General features: G+C 39.3%; 1 protein-coding gene across 7 annotated transcripts in view; it reads right to left on the bottom strand.

Moving 5' to 3' along the window:
- The window catches only part of CLASP2 (cytoplasmic linker associated protein 2), a 425,149-nt gene that overhangs the window by 41,913 nt on the left and 361,737 nt on the right, over positions 1 to 21,499 (bottom strand). For all 7 annotated transcript variants that reach the window (XM_058184362.1, XM_058184359.1, XM_058184356.1 and 4 more), the window contains one exon: positions 11,546 to 11,689. In XM_058184362.1, the coding sequence (XP_058040345.1) occupies positions 11,546 to 11,689 (144 nt within the window). The remainder of the gene's footprint in view (positions 1 to 11,545; positions 11,690 to 21,499) is intronic.

Here is a 21,499-nt window from a genome sequence, read left to right as displayed (position 1 = left end):
AAAATAAGGAAGAAGACCTCCTGAATCTTATGGTAGAGTTGCTGGCGGGTAGTTTGAAGATTAGTAAGCACGATTTGCAACATGGGATTGATGAACTGTACAGGGTGCATACTAACTATGCACGATGGAACAAATTGCCAAGGGAGGTACATATACGGTTTACTAAGAGGACAATTAGAGATGAAATCTATAGGAGAACCTGAGACACAACAATGACATACAAAAGAAAAGAGATTCTGATTCTTAAACAAATACCCAGAAGGGTAAGGGAGCAAAGACGGAGTTACCACTTTCTCTCCTCCCAGCTTATTAGATATAAAATTATGTTTAGGTGGCTGATTCCAGAGGGCTTGCTAGTGACCTGGCAAGATAAAAAAATTAGATTAGATACAATGGACAAGGCACGGGAGTTTTATGATTAGTGCTTTGCAACAACTGAAGAGAGGGAGTGTGGTAGAAACAGAGGGTAGGAGCCAGGAAGAAGGAAGAGTCGGAAATGGAAGTACAGGAGAAGGAGGAAAAAGAGGAGCAGGAAAGAATAGGGACAAGGTCAAGGACACAACAGAACAGAATTTAAGGAAAAGAAACTAGGGCCGTTAGTAGAAAGTAAATGGATGAAGAAATTAAATTAATCTCGATCAACAGCAATGGCTTAAACCAGTGGTTCCCAACCTTTTCTTGTTTGAGGCACAACCATTTCTTGTTTGAGGCACCCTTGGAAAGCCTTTCAAAAGTTCCCGGCACCCTTATAAGGAAATAGATATTTAAAATCTCCGTAGCTCAAAAGTTCCCGGCACCCTTATAAGGAAATAGATATTTAAAATCTCCGTAGCTCAAAAGTTCCCGGCACCCTCAAAAGATCTCACGGCACCCCTTAGTGCCGCGGCACACTGGTTGGGAACCACTGGCTTAAACTCTCTAGCCAAAAGAAGACAAATTCTAGCTAAATTATAAAAATATAACACAGATATCACATGCCTACAAGAAACCCATATCCAAAGACAACAAGGGCATTTGTTGGAAGCTCCTAAATTAGGAAAACTTTATACAGCTCTTGCACCACAAAAAAAGAGAGTAGTAGTTATATACATCAAGGATTGGCTACAACTGAAGCAAATTTACACAGATGAGGAGGGAAGAATTATAGTAACTCAGATAACGATAAGACAAAAAAAGATAACATTAGTGGCTATTTATGCACCAAATATTATACAGGGGGAATTTTATTACAAATTACATAAAAAATAGATGGAATTGGAAAGTGAAAATATTTGTTTACTGGGAGATTTTAATTCGATCGTAGATCCAAAGCAAGATTAGAGATCGGGGAAGAAAAATAAAAAACAGGAAGACATTGCCATCAACTTTTTTTTGACATGGTGCAAGAGTTGAATCTAAAAGATATCTGGAAGGAACAGAATTCACAAAAAAAAACAACCCAACAACAACAAAGAATATACTTTTTACTCGAACCCACATGATTCATGGACCAGAATAGATATGATTTGGATGGATTTGGACTTAAATAAAAATATAGAGGAAGTAGAAATAACAACTAATATATGGGAAGACATAACCCGCTGACACTAAAATGGAGAGGAAGATCTAAACCAAGTGGAAGATGGACCATGAATCAAAAAGTGATAAAAGAAAAAAGGTATATTGACTGATGGGAAAAGAACTAGATTTCTTCCTGAAGGAAAATTTAAATGAGGACACGACTCTACAGAACCTTTGGAATACAACCAAGGTTTATGTCAGAGGCCTGACAATTGCATATGGGACAAGGAGAAATAAAGAAAAAAGAAGACAACAATTGGATTTACAAAAGAAATTGGAAGAATTAGAGTGTAAAATGCAGACCTCCCCAGGTAAGAGAATTAGAGAAGAAACATAAAATATAAAATAAATTTGCTCTCCCAGGAGGAAATGGCCCAAAAGCTTAAGGCAACGAAACAGATACATTCTGAACATGCCAATAAGCTGGGAAGATGGCTGGCATACAAATTAAAAAGGATAAGGAAAAAAGAGCAATAGTACAACTGCAGGACAAGGAGGGGAATATCCACCATCAGTTAGATGAAATAAAGACATAGCTCACTATTATTTTGAAACACTATATACCCAGGAGAAGGTAGAGGAGGAGGATATAAAGAAATAATTGAAAGAAAGAAATTTTCCGACAGTATCAGAGGAAATGAAGGAAATGTTGAACAATAATTATGTCGGAATTGGAGGCGGCTATTCAGAAACAAAAAAAATAGCAAAGCACCAGGATCCAATGGCATCCTCTCCAAGTTCTATAAGGAATTACAGGGGCCACTGGAAGTATTATTGCTAAACTTATATAATGAAGCACTAGGGCAATCCAAACTACCACAAACATGGAGGAAGGCACTAATATCACTCATCCCAAAGGAAGATAGAAGTACACAACAAATCAAAAACTGCTGGCCAATCTCGCTGTTTAATGTAGACTATAAATTTTTTGTAACTATAATAGCTGAAAGGGCCAAAAAATTTTTAAATGAAATTATTGATTCGGACCAAAATGGATTTTTGCCAAACAGACATATAAGAAATAACACACAGATGATCATGGACATATTAGAATACTATGAGGCCCATTTGGACAAGCAGCTGGCATTAATGTTTGTGGACGCTTAGAAAGCGTTTGACAATCTAAACTGGAACTTTCTTATCAATCAGTTGGTAATTATGAATTTTGGGAAGAAATTTACAGGCTTAATTAGAACAATTTATCTGAAACAATAGGCTAGAATAATAATGAATGGTGAAATGACAGAGAAGATTAATATAACTAGAGGGGTAAAATGTGGGGTGAGGTGTCATCTGTTCGCTGACGATACGCAGCTGTACATTTCCACCCCAAACCACCTAAGTCAATCCGTTGAAGTGATGTCCCGGTGCCTGGAGGCCGTATGGGTCTGGATGGGGAAAAACGGGCTCCAGCTCAATCCAGCCAAGACCGAGTGGCTGTGGATGCCGGCATCCCGGTATAATCAACTGAGGCCATCACTGACTGTGGGGGGCGAATCTTTGGCCCCCACGGAGAAGGTTCGTAATCTAGGCGTCTGTCATGTCCCACTCCTCTGCTGACGGCCGGGTCAGGGAAATCCGAATCAGGTGTGCCTCTGCAGCTCTGCCAAAGTCCTAGCAAAGTTCTCAAGGTAGGCAGGAGACCAGAAAGTGACTTCAGCAAGATAAGGTAGACTTTCCCTGACTCAGAGAATGCCAGAAAGCAGATCCTTTATATAGGCCATGGGGTGTGGCTCCATGACTCAGCACTTATCCAGGCCTGCCCCTCCCTCCCTTCTGTTGCCGCCGCCTATCAATTCTCCTGAAGCGAGGGTCACTCCAGTCTGCAGCTGTTGGTAATTGACCTTCCTCAGGCTCACATGCTGTGGGGGAGGGGGAGGGGTCTAGTTGCTCCGTTTGCCTGGGCATGGAACCAGGGCTGGGGACTGGAGGCGCTTCTTCTTCCTCGGCCTGTCTGGGCATGGAGCCAGGGCTGGGGCCGGGAGGCATGCTAGGACATTCCTCAGCGTTCGGAAGCAGATAACACGGGCCCGGCTGCGGGGAAAGCGGACGAGGCACAACAGCGTCCTTCTGGATGCACGGCTGTCGTTAGAAGAACATGACAGCCGTCGCCAGAGGAGCTTTTTATCAGGTGCGCTTGATACGCCAGTTACGTCCCTTCTTGGACCGGGATTCCCTATGCACAGTCACTCACGCCCTCGTCACTTCCCGCCTGGATTACTGCAACGCTCTCTACATGGGGCTCCCCTTGAAGAGTACCCGGAGGCTTCAGCTGGTCCAGAATGCGGCCACGTGGGTGACTGAAGGAGCGGTTCGAAGCTCCCATATAACACCTATCCTGCGCAGGCTGCACTGGCTTCCGGTTGCCTCCCGGGTGCAATTCAAGGTCTTGGTTCTCACCTTTAAAGCGCTCCATGGCTTAGGACCGGGTTACTTACGGGACTGCTTCCTGCTACCAGTGGCCTCCCATCGACCAGTGCGCTCCCACAGAGAGGGTCTCTTCAAGGTGCCGTCGGCCAGACAATGTCGACTGGTGAACCCCAGGGGGAGGGCCTTCTCTGCGGGGGCTCCAGCCCTCTGGAACGAGCTACCCCCAGGGATACGCCAACTCCCTGACCTCCGGGCCTTCCGGCTTGAGTTGAAGTGCAGGACTGGCCTAATAGTTTTTAATGGGGATTTTAATAATTTTTAGTTTTTTAGTATTTTCAGCCTATCTAAATTAATCTTTTAAATCTGTTTTTAATTTTTGTATTTGTTGTTCTTAGTTGGCTGTAAACCACCCTGAGTCCTTCAGGAGAAGGGTGGTATAGAAATTGAAATAATAAATAAAAAAAAGAAATAAATAAGACAAGGATGTCCCCTGTCACCCCTATTATTTATATTGTCTTTAGATATATTATTAATACAAATTAGGGAAAATCAAACAATAAAGGGTTTGAAAGTCAAAAAGGAAGAATATAAGGTCCAAGCATTTGCACATGATCTAGTTTTTATCATGGAAGATCCTTTGGAGACGGGAACCATCTTGATAAACGAAGTTGAAGAATTTGGTAAAGTAGCGGGGCTTAAACTAAATAAGGAAAAAACCAAAATGTTAACAAAGAATTGTACAAAAAGACAACAGGATGAATTGGAAAGGAAATTGGGGAATCAAACTGTTAAAAGGGTGAAATATCTAGGAATATGGCTTACGGAAAAATGTTCCACAATGAAAGAAGATAATTATGACAAATTAACACAACAAATAAAAAAGATTTAGATATCTGGGCTAAATTACAGCTATCTTTAATAGGTAGAATAGCCATAATAAAGATGAATATATTTTCTAAATTGTTATATTATTTCAATCAATACCAATTAGGCTAGGGAAACAGTTTTTTGAATATGTAAACAGAATGATAGGTAAATTTATTTGGTGGGGGGGAAAAGCCCGAATAAAACGTAAACTTCTGCAGAACTCCAGAACCAAAGGAGGCTTCGGCCTAGCAGATTGGGAATTATATTATCAGGCAGCCGCAATAACTTGGTTAAAAGATTGGATTCAATTGAGAAATTCTCTTATTTCTCAATTGAATCCAATATTTTAACCAAGTTATTGCGGCTGCCTGATAATATAATTCCCAATCTGGTAGGCTGAAGCCTCCTTTGGTTCTGGAGAATTTTAATACTGGAAGGCCATGATCTCCAATTGGGATGGCATGCGTTCCTCTGGGAGGAGAAAAGTAAGACCCATACATACTTCCAGAGACATCTAGTGTGAAATACTTTAATCAATATTTGGGATGTTATAAAGAAAAATCACTATATGAAAGTTCCAGTTTGGATATCAATGATGGAGGCCATAAACTATCCCAATGTGTTGGACTTAAATAAAAGTAAGATCCTCGGATCTATTAGATGAAACTGGAAACTTAAAGTCAGAACAGGATCTAAGAAAACAAGGAATAAAAATAGATTGGTGGCCATACTTGGAGATCAGAACAAAACATAAAAAAAATAAGGAACAATTTGCCATATACAGAGAACAATTGGAACTTGATAAGATATTACTAGGATCCGGGGGGAAAATTATTACCAAAATGTATAACTTTTTGTTCAAATTCAAAATGGAAGAAGAAACCGTCAAAGAAACAATGATCAGATGGGCAAGAAAGTTTGGACATAATATTTATCTGGATCAATGGGATAGATTATGGGAGAGAAACTACAAGCTAACGATGTCAGTTACTTATAAAGAAAATCTGTACAAAATGTTTTATAGATGGCATTTGCCACCAGCGAGATTGGCCAGGATGTTTCCAAATAGATCCCCGAATTGTTAGAGATGTGGTCACAAACAAGGGTCATTTTACCACATGTGGTGGACCTGCCCTAAGATTAAGAAATTTTAGGGGAAGATAAAAATCTGGCTGGATGAAATAACAGGGCACAAAATAGAAAAAACAAAACAAAAACGGAACTATTCCTATTGGGCATTCTGGAAGGGAAAATGGAAAGAAATATACAATATATCATATTACACATATTGACAGCATATAGAATTGTGATAGCACAGAATTGGAAGCATCTGGATATCCCACCGAATCAAATTATAATAAAAAAAATATATGAATGTGTAAAAATGGACATATTATTGATGGAAATGAAGGAGAGGGAAGATATTCAGTACTATCGAATATGAAATAGATGGTATTCCTGGCTGGAGAGTAAGCATAAAACGTAAGAGAGATTTTTGTCATGAGACTGAATTCTAAATAGAGGTTAAAATAATTTAAATAAGCATGTTGATTTATAGAGATACTTAAGAAGTAGAATCTGTATATAGAGGTTAAATAGGATAAGGGGCCGGATAGCTCAGGCTGGTAAGGCCTGTTATTAAGAACACAAAGCCTGCAATTACTGCAGGTTCAAGCCCGGCCCAAGGTTGACTCAGCCTTCCATCCTTTATAAGGTAGGTAAAATGAGGACCCAGATTGTTGGGGGGGCAATAAGTTGACTTTGTAAAAATATACAAATAGAATGAGACTATTGCCTTATACACTGTAAGCCGCCCTGAGTCTTCGGAGAAGGGCGGGGTATAAATGTAAACAAAACAAAAAAAAAGAGATACCGATGTAGGAAAAGCTGTTATGAGTAATGTAATTTTGACGCGTTTGTCTTTGTGTATATATATATATATATATGATTGCAGCTGTTTCTTCCTTTTTAACTGCTAGTGGGGGTTTGAACTGATTGGGTGGGAGCTTGGCTGTGCTCTGATTGGATGGGGTTTTTTTGTGCTCTGATTGGCTGGGGGTGTGTCCTGTTTGGGTGGGGGCTTGGTTGTGCTCAGATTAGTCTGAGTTGCAGGGGGATTTGAGCTGGTGAGCTGCACTGCTGCTTAAAAAGGAAGAAACAGCTGCAATCACACATTGCTCCCAGAAGCACGAAGCTGAAGCCTGAAGATGACGAATGAGACTTCGTCGAAACGTCGCCAAGACACTTCCAATTTTACGCGGGAGAAAACCCGAATAACCAAAGACCTACATACAAACACCCGCGAAAACCTCAGAAAACATGTGTGTGTGTGTGTGTGTGTGTGTGTGTTGTGCTTTTTTTTGTATTGTGTATTTTAACTTTAGAAATTCAATAAATATTTTTTTATAGAATTTGTCAAACAAAAACAAGAACAAGAATAAAAGAAAAATACAATGACAGGGACGATAGGCACATTAGTGCACTTATGCATGCCCCCTCTATTGACCACTTAAGTAGCAAGTAAGGTCCACGGAAGTCAATTTGAGATTGAAACTATGAAAATTTGTAGCTGAGACAACTGGATTAGGTAGAGCATTCCAGACTGACAACTCTATTACAGAAATCATATTTTTTATAGTCAAGTTTGGAACAATACATTAAGTTTAAAGCAGTTGTTTGCATGCGTATTATTGCAATTAAAACAAAAAAAGTCATTTATAGGTAAAGCATTACTATGTATAATTTTGTATGCAATACCTAGGTCTGACCACAAGCGACGCAGTTCTAAGTTAACTAAACTGAGAATTTCGAGCCTAGTAACATAGGAAATTCTATTGTGTACAGAAGAAATTTTTTTCTAGTGAAATACTTCTGAACCCACTCGATTGTACTGATGTCAGATACATGGTAGGGATTCCAAATAGTTGAACAATGCTCCAAGATTGGTCTAGCATAAATTTTTAAGCTCTAATTAGTAATATGATATTTCCAGAAAAAAAGTTTCGCAAAATTAAATTTGCAATTCTTAATGCTTTTTTAGCAATGCTGTTACAATGAACTTTGGAACATAAGTCATCAGAAATAAATAACCTAGGTCCTTGACAAAGTGAGGGTCATCTCCTAGATCAATACTACCTAGCTTAAACTTGACATTCTGATTACATTTACCAATATGTAAGACAGAGCATTTATTAATCGAAATTTGAAGTTGCCAAATAGATGACCATTCAGACACATAGTCGAGACCACTTTGCAAAACAACAGAATTATCTATAGTATTAAATAATTTTGATATGGAGCAAAAATAGTGTGGGACCTAAAACGCTGCCTTGCGAAACACCACTGTTAACTGATGCAGGTTTAGATAGTGAGTTAGCTATTTTGACTTTCTGCAGTGTATTAGACAGGAAAGCAGCAATCCACTTGTGCAAAGGTTCAGAAATGCCATAAGAGTTTTATTTATTTTATTTATTTATTTATTAAATTTTTATACCGCCCTTCTCCTGAAGGACTAAGGACGGTTTACAGCCATAATAAAAACAACAGCAAAATACACATAAAAACATGATTAAAAAACTTATTATACAAATGGCCGAATTAAAACAATTAAAAATAAAACCCCAATTTATAAAATATTAAAACGTTAAAACTAATTAAAATCCTATTAAAATCCTATGCCAGTCCTGCGCGAACAAACAAATAGGTCTTCAACTCTCGGCGGAAAGTCCGAAGGTCCGGCAATTGTCAAAGTCCAGGGGGAAGTTCGTTCCAAAGGGTGGGAGCCCCCACAGAGAAGACCCTCCCCCTGGGGGCCGCCAGCCGACATTGTACATTATCATGTACTACTGCAATTTTATCATGTACTACTGCAGAGATGTCAAACACGATTTCATGGAGGGCTGCAGCAGGGTTGTGTTTGACCTCAGGGGGTGGGGGTGGGGCGTGGCCAGCTTGACCTCACTCATGTTGGGGCACCTGTGAGTGCTCTGCCAGCGAAAACGGGCTCCAGAGCTCTGTTTTTGGCTGCAACGGACTCCTATAACCCTCTGCCAGTGAAAACAGCTCAGGAGGGCTGCCTATAGCCAACAGTAGCTCCATTTTCGCTAGCAGAGGCACTGTGGGCCAATCCTTTGCTGCTCCAGGGTGGTCCAGATCTAAACACCCCGCGGGCCAGATCCGGCTCCCAGGCCTTGAGTTTGACCCCCCCTGTACTACTGTATCAAAAACCTTACAAAAATCTATGTAAATTGCATATACAGCTTTACCTTGATCAAGACATCAAGTCTAGATGTTTTTACAGTGCAAAACTTGTAAATTACAGGACAAGTTTTCCTAAAGCCAAACTGTTTGTTGGATAACAAGTTGTTTGTTTCTAAGTGGTGAATGATGGATTGGTTTATAATTGATTCCATAACTTTGCATGTAGCACAGCACAAAGAGATTCGTCTATAATTTTCTAATAAACTAGCGGCACCCTTTTGAAAGATTGGTATAACTATAGCTGATGACCATAGATCAGGCAGAGAACTAGTTCGAAATGATACTTCAAAAATTGTACACAATGGTTCAGCTAGGACAGTAGCAAGCTTTTTCAAGAAAAAAGCACATAATAAATCTGTTCCTATAGTGATTACAGAATACTGATTACATAATACTGATTCAACATTATCTACTGTAAATTTAATGGATCTTGGGAGCCAGACACATGCAGAAAAGATGTGCACTTGTCTCCAGATGTATTGCAGCTGCAATCTTTTATTAGGGGTGTGGAATGCAGTGAATGTTCCAGTCACTATTGACTCCTGGTGATTGCGTGGATTGAGCAAGATTTTAGAACAGCCCTTGTAATAATGCCAGCCTCAGAAAGTCTATGTATTTAGTTAGTTCCTAGGATATGGCCTGATAAGTCAAAGACAGTGGTGAAATCCAGCCAGATCTATCCAGCTTGCGTGAGCCGGTAGGGCTGGCGGCAGGAGGCTCCGCCCATGCTCTGCGCATTTTTGACCCTCTACGCATGCGCAGAAGAGGCATGCATGGTCACATTTCCAAACCGGTAGTGAAGGTAAGTGCATTTCACCGCTGGTCAAGGACAAAGGTTAATAGTAACAACAGAATGCCCCAACAAGTAAAATCAAATATTTTCCTGCATTCCACTTCTGTTTAATTACTAACCAAATTCCCCACTGAATAGCTGTGCTTGTAGCACAGGCAGAGGTACCGTGTTTCCCAGAAAAAATACCCTGAAAATAAGCCCTAGCTTGATTTTTACACATGCGCCCAAGCCCTACCTCCAAAATATGCCATAGTTAAGACCCTGCCCACTCCGTGGTGCATGGGGTGGAGCGAGGCGCAAGGGTAAAAATTCAGGAAAGGCCTCTGCAGCTGAGAACAAAGTCTGGATTGATACACATGTCGCTCCTGGCCTCAGTTTTGCCATCAGAGGCCTTTCTCTGGATCAATCTGAAGCTCTGTTATCAGCTGCAGAGGACTTTCCTGAAGAAGTCTGATGGCGAAACAGAGGCCAGGGCAATATGTGTTTCAATCCAGACCTCGTTTCTTGGCTGTAGAGGCCTTTCCTGAATGCATCTGACAGCGAAACGGAAATCAGAGGTGATGTGCGCAAATGGCTACAAGCAGCTGCAGAAGAAGTGGGCCGACAGCAGGTTCCTGGTGTCAGTGCCATTGCTGCAACTGCAAGGTAAGTGGAAAACATCTCCTGAAAATAAAATCTGGTGCCTTTTTTGGTGACAAAAAGTGTAAGACCAGGTCTTATTTTCAGAGAAACACGGTATATATTTCAAGAATGGAGGCAACATGCATGCCCTGCCTCTGCATCTTATTTAGTGATTGAGTTTCCAATCTGGCCAGACGTGTATGTGCTACCAGATTCTGATACTCAATGTACAGCTAAAGATTGCATTGTTGTCTATACGTTACACCCATTTTTTTTGAAAGCCACATAATATAAAGAGTAACTCTTTATAACTCTGCTTCGAAATGAGGCGCCTTCATTTATTACATTTCATGCAATGATAATATGTGTGTGTGTGTGTGTGTGTGTGTGTGTGTGTTTGTGTGTATTAACATGTAATAAGTTATTACATGGCTATGATTTTTTTCTTGCAAATACTCTAAATGCGTAGGTAGTTGGCAAAAACCATATTTTTCGCACTATAAGAGGCACCTAGGTTTCGCACTATAAGAGGCACCTGACCATAAGAGGCACCTAGGTATAGAGGAAGAAAACAAGAAAAAAAACAGATAGGTGTCCTCTCATGTACCGCTCTATCTATTGACCTCTGCACTATGGAAAAGAGACAGAAGAGGCAGGCAATGACAAAGACAGAAGAGGTGGGGTTCAGCATTGTAAAAGGACCCTGACTCTACAGCCTGGCTGCTATTCACCAAAGAACTGGCACCAACGGACAGACATTTCCACCCACTTTTGTGGGGGGGGAAAGTATGTCTTATAGAGCGAAAAATAGAGTATATTGGCAAATACATTTCCAAATTAGTTAAATAGAAATTTGCATGATTTAAATTCATCTGTTTATATTACATTAGGTCAAAATTCTGCTTGGTTATTGTCCTTCACAAAAATCAATAAACACATGAAGATTTTTTTCAAAATTATTATGGATAATCAATATCATTTTATTGAAATTAAAATATTAATGTAGAATTTGATATAATAAATGATAAATGAAAGAAGAAATAACTTTACTCATGTTAACATAATTTGAAATACCTTCCTAACATCTGAACTTTTGGGTTCTGTTGTCCAAGTAATAATTCGAGATACAGCCAGACGAGTTTCACTTGAATTTACAAAATCTCCTGGGTCCATCTGTTGTGCAAGTGTTTCTATGTATTTAAGGATTGCAACTTTCACCTGTAAAAATAAAAAGAATCAAATGTATAGAAAAGTACATCTAGTGACAAGCATATGAGAATGGAATTATTTTACTTGAGAACCACATAGCAATGCTAATTGATGCTAACAGTAGCAATTTGGAAATAATATTTTTTAGAGCAGCAAATCAGTGGATAAAAAACAGCATTTCAGTGATTTAGCTGATAGGATCTTGAGCAATAATCGATACCAGTAACACCTGTATAATTCAAAAGCATATTTTGGATTCGAAATGCAAAATAAATAATGCAAAGAACTTTAAAGGTTATGCTGCACAAAGGCAAAGAACTACAGAAAATATTTCTGCATATTTCCAGGTTTTTTCTAAATGGAAGTTTTTTGATACTAATTAATAAGCTACTTTTACATTTGAATTTCCAATATAATTTAAGGTGTGTGTAATTGGGAACAGTTTTAGGATTCTACAGGATATAAAAAATATAGTAGTGCCTTAAATTTAATGAGTTAACTGGAATTAGGATGGATTTTTGAAAATGTAATTCTTAAAGTAGGCAAAGTAATCTAACCTAAAGTAATTTATTATTTCCTTCTCTTAATTTCCTATTTTATTTTATTTGTATTTTATATAATAAAACAAATGAAAGTTTGAAAAAAAGAAATAAAAATTATAATGGAGCCAAGATGGCGCAGTGGTTAGAGTGCAGTACTGCAGGCTACTTCAGGGGATTGCTAGCTGCAGTTCGGCAGTTCAAATCTCACCAGCTCAAGGTTGACTCAGCCATCCATCCTTCCAAGGTGGGTAAAATGAGGACCCAGATTGTCGGGGCAATATTCTGACTCTGTAAACCGCTTAGAGAGGGATGTAAAAGCACTATGACGTGCTAATATAAGTCTAAATGATATTGCTATTGCTATAAAAATATAGTAGTGCCATAAATAGATGTCCTAGCACCATAAATATATACAAGTCTGTAATGATTTTTTTAAAAGATGATAGGTTTTTAGACAATTTTAGCAACAGTTTTCATTCACAGCTGAAAACTGGAATATATATGGAATAGATACAGAATGGAATACTTCAATAAGCTTCTAATAGATTTGAATTAAATACATATAAAAATAATTCTCTTATGCCTCTGTTTACTGGACAGAAGAGATTTAATTCTGGTATATAAATTCCTTTAAATATTCTTTTAAAATAATCCAATAAGTCCTTTTCCTTTGCATACATATTATGAATGTTTAATTTCTGAGAGACATAGATGGGAAATCCATTCACAGCAACACCAAGACTCAAAATATAATAATCTTTTCCATACAAAACATATAAATTATTCATATCAATTTCTTACATGACTATTCTAACAATTTTGTCTATTTGCATCAAAAAATTCCTCAAATATAATCTTACAGATAAGACATCACTAGTTTAGTGGAATTCACTCAAGGCGAAATTATTTACAATAGTAACTTTTTGGTAGCTGGGAGCCATCCACTACAGAGAAGTTGTGCCTACTTGCTGCTGGAAGAATTTATTTATTTAGCGTATGGCATATCATATATTTTCTGCCAACGTAGCAGTTCGAAAGCACATAAAAATGCAAGTAGAAAAATAGGAACTATCTTCGGTGGGAAGGTAACAGCGTTCTGTGTGCCTTTGGCATTTAGTCATGCCAGCCACATGACCAGAGAGACGTCTTCAGACAGCACTGACTCTTTGGCTTTGAAACGGAGATGAACACTGCCCCCTAGAGTCGGGAACAACTAGTACATATGTGCGAGGGGAATCTTTATATCATATATATTAACATTTCACCTAGATTAGTAAACACAATAAAATACAAAAACTATTTCAGGGTGCACTAAATATATCTGAACTCAGTGTAATGAGTAAAACAGTCTGAGAAGACTGTTGCCCTTAGGCCTTGTACGCAAATTATCTACAGGCTTCTAGCTGGTTGTGGTTAGAAACAGAATAGTGGACTAGATTCAATTCAATTCAGCATGCTACTTTTTAAAGAATAGATATTCCATAATAAATATGTATGTATCTATATCTACTAGCTGAATATCTGTGCTCCCCTACAAAACTATGATTGGGCTTGATAAATCGCCACTTAGAATTTGAAAATTAATGAGTAGTTACGATCGACCTGTCCTCTCCCCTTCTCTCCCTCAGGCTAGCCCCACAGAAGCCTCTCCTCTCTATCCCCTTCTCTCCCTCAGGCTGGCTCCATAGATCCTTTTCTATCCCCCATAGATCCTTTCCTATCCCCTCCCTCAGGCTGGCCCCATAAAGCGTCTCCTCTCCCCTTCTCTCCCTCAAGATTGGCCCCACAGAGTTTCAGAAAAGAAGCTCCCAAACAGAGCTTCAGAGGCTTTTTTTCTGAAGCTCTGTTTCAGAGCTTAAGAGGCTTTCAGAGGCAGAAAAATGTTTTTTCTGAAACTGAGTTTCAGAGGCAGAAGAAAAAGCAAAAAAAAGCAAGGCACAGAGCTCACAACCAAGGAACCTGTTGCTAAAATTCACCTCTGGGAACAGCTGATTGGGGGTATTCTGGGAGGCCAATCCACCTGCCAATCAGCTTTTTTCTTATTTCCCTCCTCAAAAACTAAGGTGCGTCTTATACTCCGATGCGTCTTATACTCTGAAAAAATACGGTATATGGAAGGGACAAAATAAGAAATTAAGATGGACATTGAATCAAACAATTTTAAATGAAAAAGATTTTTTATAGCATATGGAAAAGGAGTTGGTTTTCTTTTTAAAAAAGAATAGAAAAGAAGAAACCTCATTGCAAAATGTATGGGACCCAGCCAAAGCATAAATCAGAGGATTGGCAATAACATATGTGGGAAAGAGAAGTAGAAAAAAAAGACAAGCTCAAAAAAAACCAAGAGGAGGAGTATAAGAAGTTAGAAATGGAATTGCAAAAATATCCACAAAAAAGGAAAGTAAGAAATCAAATGGATTTGAAAAAACATAAATTGAATCTAATAGAAAAGGAGGACTTATCTCAAATAATTAAGAGGTCTAAACAAAACTTTTTTGAAAATACAATAAACCAGGAAGTTGGTTGGCATATAGATTGAAAAAAGAGAAGGAAAAAAATCAATCAATTAATAGATGATGAAGGGACTGCATCAGAGGTGGATTTCAGCAGGTTCTGACCAGTTCTGCAGAACTGGTAGCAGAAATTTTGAGTAGTTCGGAGAACCAGTAGTAAAAATTCTGACTGGCCCTGCCCCATCTCTTCTCTGCCTCCTGAGTCCCAGCTGATTGGGAGGAAATGGGAATTTTGCAGTAACCTTCCTCTGGAGTGAGGTGGGAATGGAGATTTTACAGTATCCTTCCCATGCCATGCCCACCAAGCCACACCACGCCCACCATGCCACACCCACAGAACTGCTAGTAAAATTTTTTGAAACCCACCACTGGATTGCATGTTACCAAATGATGAGAAAAAGAAAATGATTCATGATTATTATAAAAAACTATACAAACAAGAGACAATGTCAAAAGAAAAATAAAACAATGCTAGAAAAAGCTGAATTACCTATTATACCAGAAACATTTAAAAAGGCTCTAGAAGAAAGGATAACAATGATTGAATTGACAGAAGCAATTAAAAGACAAAAGAACAGCAAAACCCCGGACCCAGATGGATTACCAGAGAGGTATATAAAAAGTTACAAGAAATTACAAGTAATACAATGCTGGAAGTATTCAATGAACTATTGTTAGAGGCGAAAATGCCAGCTTTGTGGATGGAGGTAGACTCTCATTCTGAAAGAAGACTCAGACCTGCAACAGCTAAAAATTTATAGACCGATTTCCCTACTAAATTGGATTATATTTATTTCAATAATGGCAGAAAGATTAAAGAAAGATTAAATTTGTATTTTAAATTTCTTTGGCCAATTGAATAAGTTTTTTAAGGGTTGTTCTTAATATTGTATGTATTTGTGTTTGTATTTTATTTGGTTGTTCACCGCCCTGAGTCCTTCGGGAGAAGGGCGGTATACAAATCAAATCATTATTATTATTATTATTATTATTATTATTATTATTATTATTATTAAAGAGATTTTTAAATGAATTTATACATACAGATCAAAATGGTTCTTACCTAGGAGACAGATCAGAGACAATATGAGAATAATTTTGAATACATTGGAATATTATGTAGGCCATCTAGGGAAATAAATGGCATTGATATCCCTTGATGCACAGAAGGCGTTTGATTATGTGAACGGGCAATTCATGTTGATGCAATTAAAAGTTATGGATTTTGGGGAGAGATTTACTAATATGATTAACATGATATATAATAATAATAATAATAATAATAATAATAATAATAATTATTATTATTATTATTATTATTATTTAATTTTTATACCACCCTTCTCCCGAAGGACTCAGGGCGGTGAACAGGATTATAAACAATTGGCAAAGTTGATGGTAAATGGAGATATGACGGAAAAGGTTAATATCATGAAAGGTACAAGACAGGGATGTCCTCTATCTTCACTATTATTTGTACTGATACTGGAAGTATTAAACAGAAATATAAGACAGGATAAAGAGATACAAGATATGGAAATTAAAAAGGAGGAATATAAATTGCAGGCAGTTGCAGACGATTTGGTATTTATTTTAGAAGATCCACAAGAAATGGAGCCAAAACTATTAGAAACAATAGAAGAATATGGTGAGGTGGCAGGATTGAAAATTAATAAAAATAGATAAAGAGAAAACTAGGATATTAGTGAAAAATGTTACAGAGAAACAGAAAAGAGAGTTAACGAGGAAGTTAGATATTCAAATTACAAGGAAAGTAAGATACTTAAGGATTCAACTAACAGCAAGATGTGTTATGATTAAGGAAGATAATTATTATAAAGTAATTGAGACAGATTTAGAGAGATGGAAAAATCTGCAATTATAATTAATAGGAAGAATGGCAACAATTAAGATGCACATACTACCAAGGCTATTGTTTTTATTCCAAACAATTCCAATAAAATTGGAGAAAAAATATTTTGAACAAAATAATATTTATATAGCAGGGGAAGAATGTGAGAATCAACTTAAAACTGTTACAAGATGTGAGAACTAGAAGAGGGTTTGGATTACCAAACTGGGAACTATACTACCAGGCAGCAGTGTTAACATGAATAAAAGAATGGATTGTATTGAGAAATACAAGATTATTGACATTGGAGGGACATGATTTGCAATTGGGTTGGCATGCCTTTTTATGGTATGGGAAAGAAACATGGTTACTTTCAAAGACATTATATAAGAAATGCTTTATTTTCCTACCAAACAAGAAGCAGCAGGTAAAGCTAAACGGGATCACTTCAGATACCTGAACAATTAGCACAGGGGCTCCACAAGGCTGTGTGCTCTCCCCATTTCTCTTCTCCCTGTATACCAATGACTGCATCTCCCGGTATACCAATGACTGCATCTGTTAAACTACTGAAGTTCGCAGATGACACAACAGTGATTGGTCTCATTCAAGACAATGACGAATCTGCATATAGATGTGAGGTCGAACAACTAGCCTTGTGGTGCTACCGTAACAATCTGGAACTGAACAGACTCAAAACTGTAGAAATGGTGGTAGACTTTAGGAGAAACCCTTCCATACTTCCACCTCTCACAATACTTGACAACACAGTATCAACAGTAGAAACCTTCAAATTTCTAGGTTCTATCATATCATGAGATCTAAAATGGACAGTTAACATCAAAAACATCATTAAAAAAGGACAACAAAGACTGTTTTTTCTGTGCCAACTCAGAAAGCTCAAACTGCCCAAGGAGCTACTGATCCAGTTCTACAGAGGAATTATTGAGTCTGTCATTTGCACCTCTGTAACTGTCTGGTTTGGTTCTGCAATCCAACAAGAAAGACACAGACTTCAGAGGATAATTAGAACTACAGAAAAAATAATTGCTACCAACCTGCCTTCCATTGAAGACCTGTATACTGCCTGAATCAAGAAGAGAGCTGTGAAAATATTTACAGATCCCTCACATCCTGGTCATAAACTGTTTCAACTCCTACCATCAAAACGATGCCATAGAACATTGTACACCAGAACAACTAGACACAAGAACAGTTTTTTCCCAAAAGCCATCACTCTGCTAAACAAATAATTCCCTCAATAATGTCAAACTATTTACTAAATCTACACTACTATTAATCTTCTCATCCTTTTCATCACCAATCTCTTTCCACTTATGACTGTATAACTGTAACTTTTTGTTGCTATCACTAAGGGTTAAATTGCAACCTATGACCATCATTTGTGTTGTAAATGTTGTACCTTTGATGAAGGTATTTTTTTTCTTTCTTTTTCTTTTCTTTTATGTACACTGAGAGCATATGCACCAAAACAATTCCTTGTGTGTCCAATCACGCTTGGCCAATAAATTCTATTCTATTCTATTCTATTCTATTCTATTCTATTCTATTCTATTCTATTCTATTCTATTCTATTCTATTCTATTCTATTTTATTCTAGTATGGGAGAAAATTAGAGAACAAACTTACTTGAAGATACCAGTTTGACTTTCGACAATGGAAGCATTTATGCACCCAAATATTATTAATAACATGGGAAACATTGTTAGATATAAGGACATTTTGTCAGAAAAGGGGGAACTTAAAACGAAACAAGATTTGGAAAAATGGGATAATATGGTATGGTATACACACTGCAAATACAATCCAGATATGAAAAAGATGCAAAATTATATGGTTTTTATATGGAATTGACAGAATTAGACAAGATATTAACAGGAACAGATGAGGGAGTGATAAGAAAATTGTATATTTTAATTTTCCCATTTCAAGAAACAAGTCGAAGAGGGTCCTTCATGGAAACCACTATTCAATATCTGTTGGATATTCATGCAATTCAACCCAAGAATAGATTTTATTTATTTATTTATTTATTTAATCAAATTTTTATACCGCCCTATCTCCCGAAGGATTCAGGGCGGTTTATAGCCTGATAAAAATACAAATATAATATAAAGTAAAACACTAAATTAAAAAACTTGTTTAAATAGGCCGAAATTTAAAATTACAATTAAAGATACAAACCCCATTAAAATTAAATTTGAAATTAAAATTCTAGTCCAGTCCTGCACAGATAAATAGATGTGTTTTAAGCTCACGGCGGAAGGTTCGAAGGTCAGGAAGTTGGCAGAGTCCTGGGGGAAGTTCATTCCAGAGGGTGGGACCCCCCACAGAGAAGGCCCTTCCCCTGGGTGTCGCCAGTCGGCACTGCCTGGCGGACGGCACCCTAAGGAGTCCCTCCCTGTGAGAGCGCACGGGTCAGTGGGAGGCAATCGGTGGCAGTAGACGGTCCCGTAAGTAGCCCGGCCCTAGGCCATGGAGCGCTTTGAAGATGGTTACCAAAACCTTGAAGCGCACCCGGAAGGCCACAGGCAGCCAGTGCAGTCTGCGCAGGAGTGGTGTCACATGGGAGCCATGAGGGGCTCCCTCTATCACCCACGCAGCCGCATTCTGGACTAACTGGAGCCTCCGGGTGCTCGTCAAGGGAAGCCCCATGTAGAGAGCATTACAGTAATCCAGGCGAGATGTCACGAGAGCATGAGTGACCGTGCATAGGGCATCCCAGTCCAGGAAGGGGCGCAACTGGCGAACTAGGCGAACCTGGTAAAAGGCTCTCCTGGAGACGGCCGTCAGGTGATCTTCAAAAGACAGCTGTCCATCCAGGAGAACACCCAAGTTGCGCACTCTTTCCATTGGGGCCAATGACTCGCCCCCAACAGTACCGGGGTGCCGGCATCCACAGCCACTCTGTCTTAGAGGGATTGAGCTTGAGCCTGTTTCTCCCCATCCAGACCCGTACGGCCTCCAGGCACCGGGACAGCACTTCGACAGCTTCGTTGGGGTGGCCCGGTGTGGAAAAGTACAGCTGAGTATCATCAGCGTACAGCTGGTACCTCACACCGAAACCACTAATGATCTCACCCAGGGGCTTCATATAGATGTTGAACAAGCGGGGCGAGAGAATCGACTCCTGAGGCACCCCACAAGTGAGGCGCCTCGGGGCCGACCTCTGCCCCCCCGTCAACACCGTCTGCGACCGATCGGAGAGATAGGAGGAGAACCACCGATGAACGGTGCCTCCTACTCCCAATCCCTCCAACCGGTGCAGCAGGATACCATGGTCGATGGTATCAAAAGCCGCTGAGAGGTCTAATAGGACCAAGGCAGAGGAACAGCCCCTATCCCTGGCCCTCCAGGGATCATCAACCAACGCGACCAAAGCTGTCTCTGTGCTGTATCCGGGCCGAAAGCCGGACTGGAACGGGTCTAAATAGACAGTTTCATCCAGGTACTGGGGTAACTGACGTGCCACCACACTCTCTACAACCTTCGCCACAAAGCGAAGGTTGGAGACCAGACGATAATTACCTAAAACAGCGGAGTCCAGGGAAGACTTCTTGAGGAGATGTCTCACCACTGCCTCTTTCAAGGTGGCAGGGAAGACCCCCTCCAGCAAAGAAGCATTCGTAATCCCCTGGAGCCAGCCTCGTGTCACCTCCTGTATGGCCAGCACCAAACAGGAGGAGCACGGGTCCAGTAAAAACTGTGGTGGCACTCAACCTCCCCAATAACCTGTCCATGTCCTCGGGAGCCACAGGGTCAAACTCATCCCAAACAGTCTCAACAAGACAGCTCTCTGACCTCTCACCTGGATCCACCCAATTTTGATCCAAGCCCTCCCGAAGCTGAACGATTTTATTGTATAGATAACCACTAAACTCCTCAGCACGTAGATGCAATTTACGTAGACTTCTGTAAAGCCTTTGACTCAGTGGTGCACAACAAACTAATGTTGAAATTAAGTTCTTACAGCCTCTCCAGATCCCTGCACAAGTGGATAGCCACATTCCTGTCCAACAGGCAATAAATAGTCAAAATAGGGAGGGCCCAATCAAATCTGGCACCTGTTAACAGCAGTGTCCCACAAGGCAGCATTTTAGGACAAATACACTTTCTGCTTTACATCTATGACCCATGTGATCATATTAAAAGCAGCTGTGTCCTCTTTGCTGATGACGTAAAATTATTTAACATCACTGACAATGCTGCTGTCCTACAAAGCAACACTGACTAGGTGTCAGAATGGTCATGCATTTGGCAACTCCAAATCTCAACTAATAAATGCTCGGTCCTGCACATTGGCAAAAAACAAAATCAGAACACAAAATACAAGTTGGGCAGAAATGATCTCGTAGACGACCCTCACTTTGTCAAGGACCTAGGAGTACTCATCTCAAACAATCTAAGCCCCAGAGCTCACTGTATCAGTATTTTGGCACTGTATCACCTTTTTGGCATTGCCAAAAAGGCATTAAGAATTGTTAACCTAATCTTGGGAAGCTTCTTCTCCGGTAACATTGTACTGCTAACTAGGGCATACAAAAACTTTGCCAGATCAATTCTTAAATACAACTCATCCGCCTGGCATCCACATTGTATATTGGACATTAACAGATTGAGCGGGTCCAGAGGTATTTCACGAGAAGAGTACTCCACTCCTCTACTCACAACAGAATCCCTTATGCCACCAGACTTGAAATTCTGGGCTTGGACAATCTGGACCTGTGCTGCCTGCAGTCCAATCTAAGCACAGTACACAAAATTATCTGCTACAACATCTTACCTGTCAATGACTTCTTCAGCTTCAACCACAATAATACACAGGCAAACAACTGATACAAACAAAGTAAACTGCTCCAAACATGATTGCAGAAAATACGACTTCAGTAAG

Source organism: Ahaetulla prasina, chromosome 4, assembly GCF_028640845.1.
Source record: "Ahaetulla prasina isolate Xishuangbanna chromosome 4, ASM2864084v1, whole genome shotgun sequence".
Taxonomy (NCBI): domain Eukaryota; kingdom Metazoa; phylum Chordata; class Lepidosauria; order Squamata; family Colubridae; genus Ahaetulla; species Ahaetulla prasina.
The sequence above is the reverse complement of the archived record's forward strand: the minus strand, read 5'-3'. Positions and strand labels throughout refer to the sequence as shown.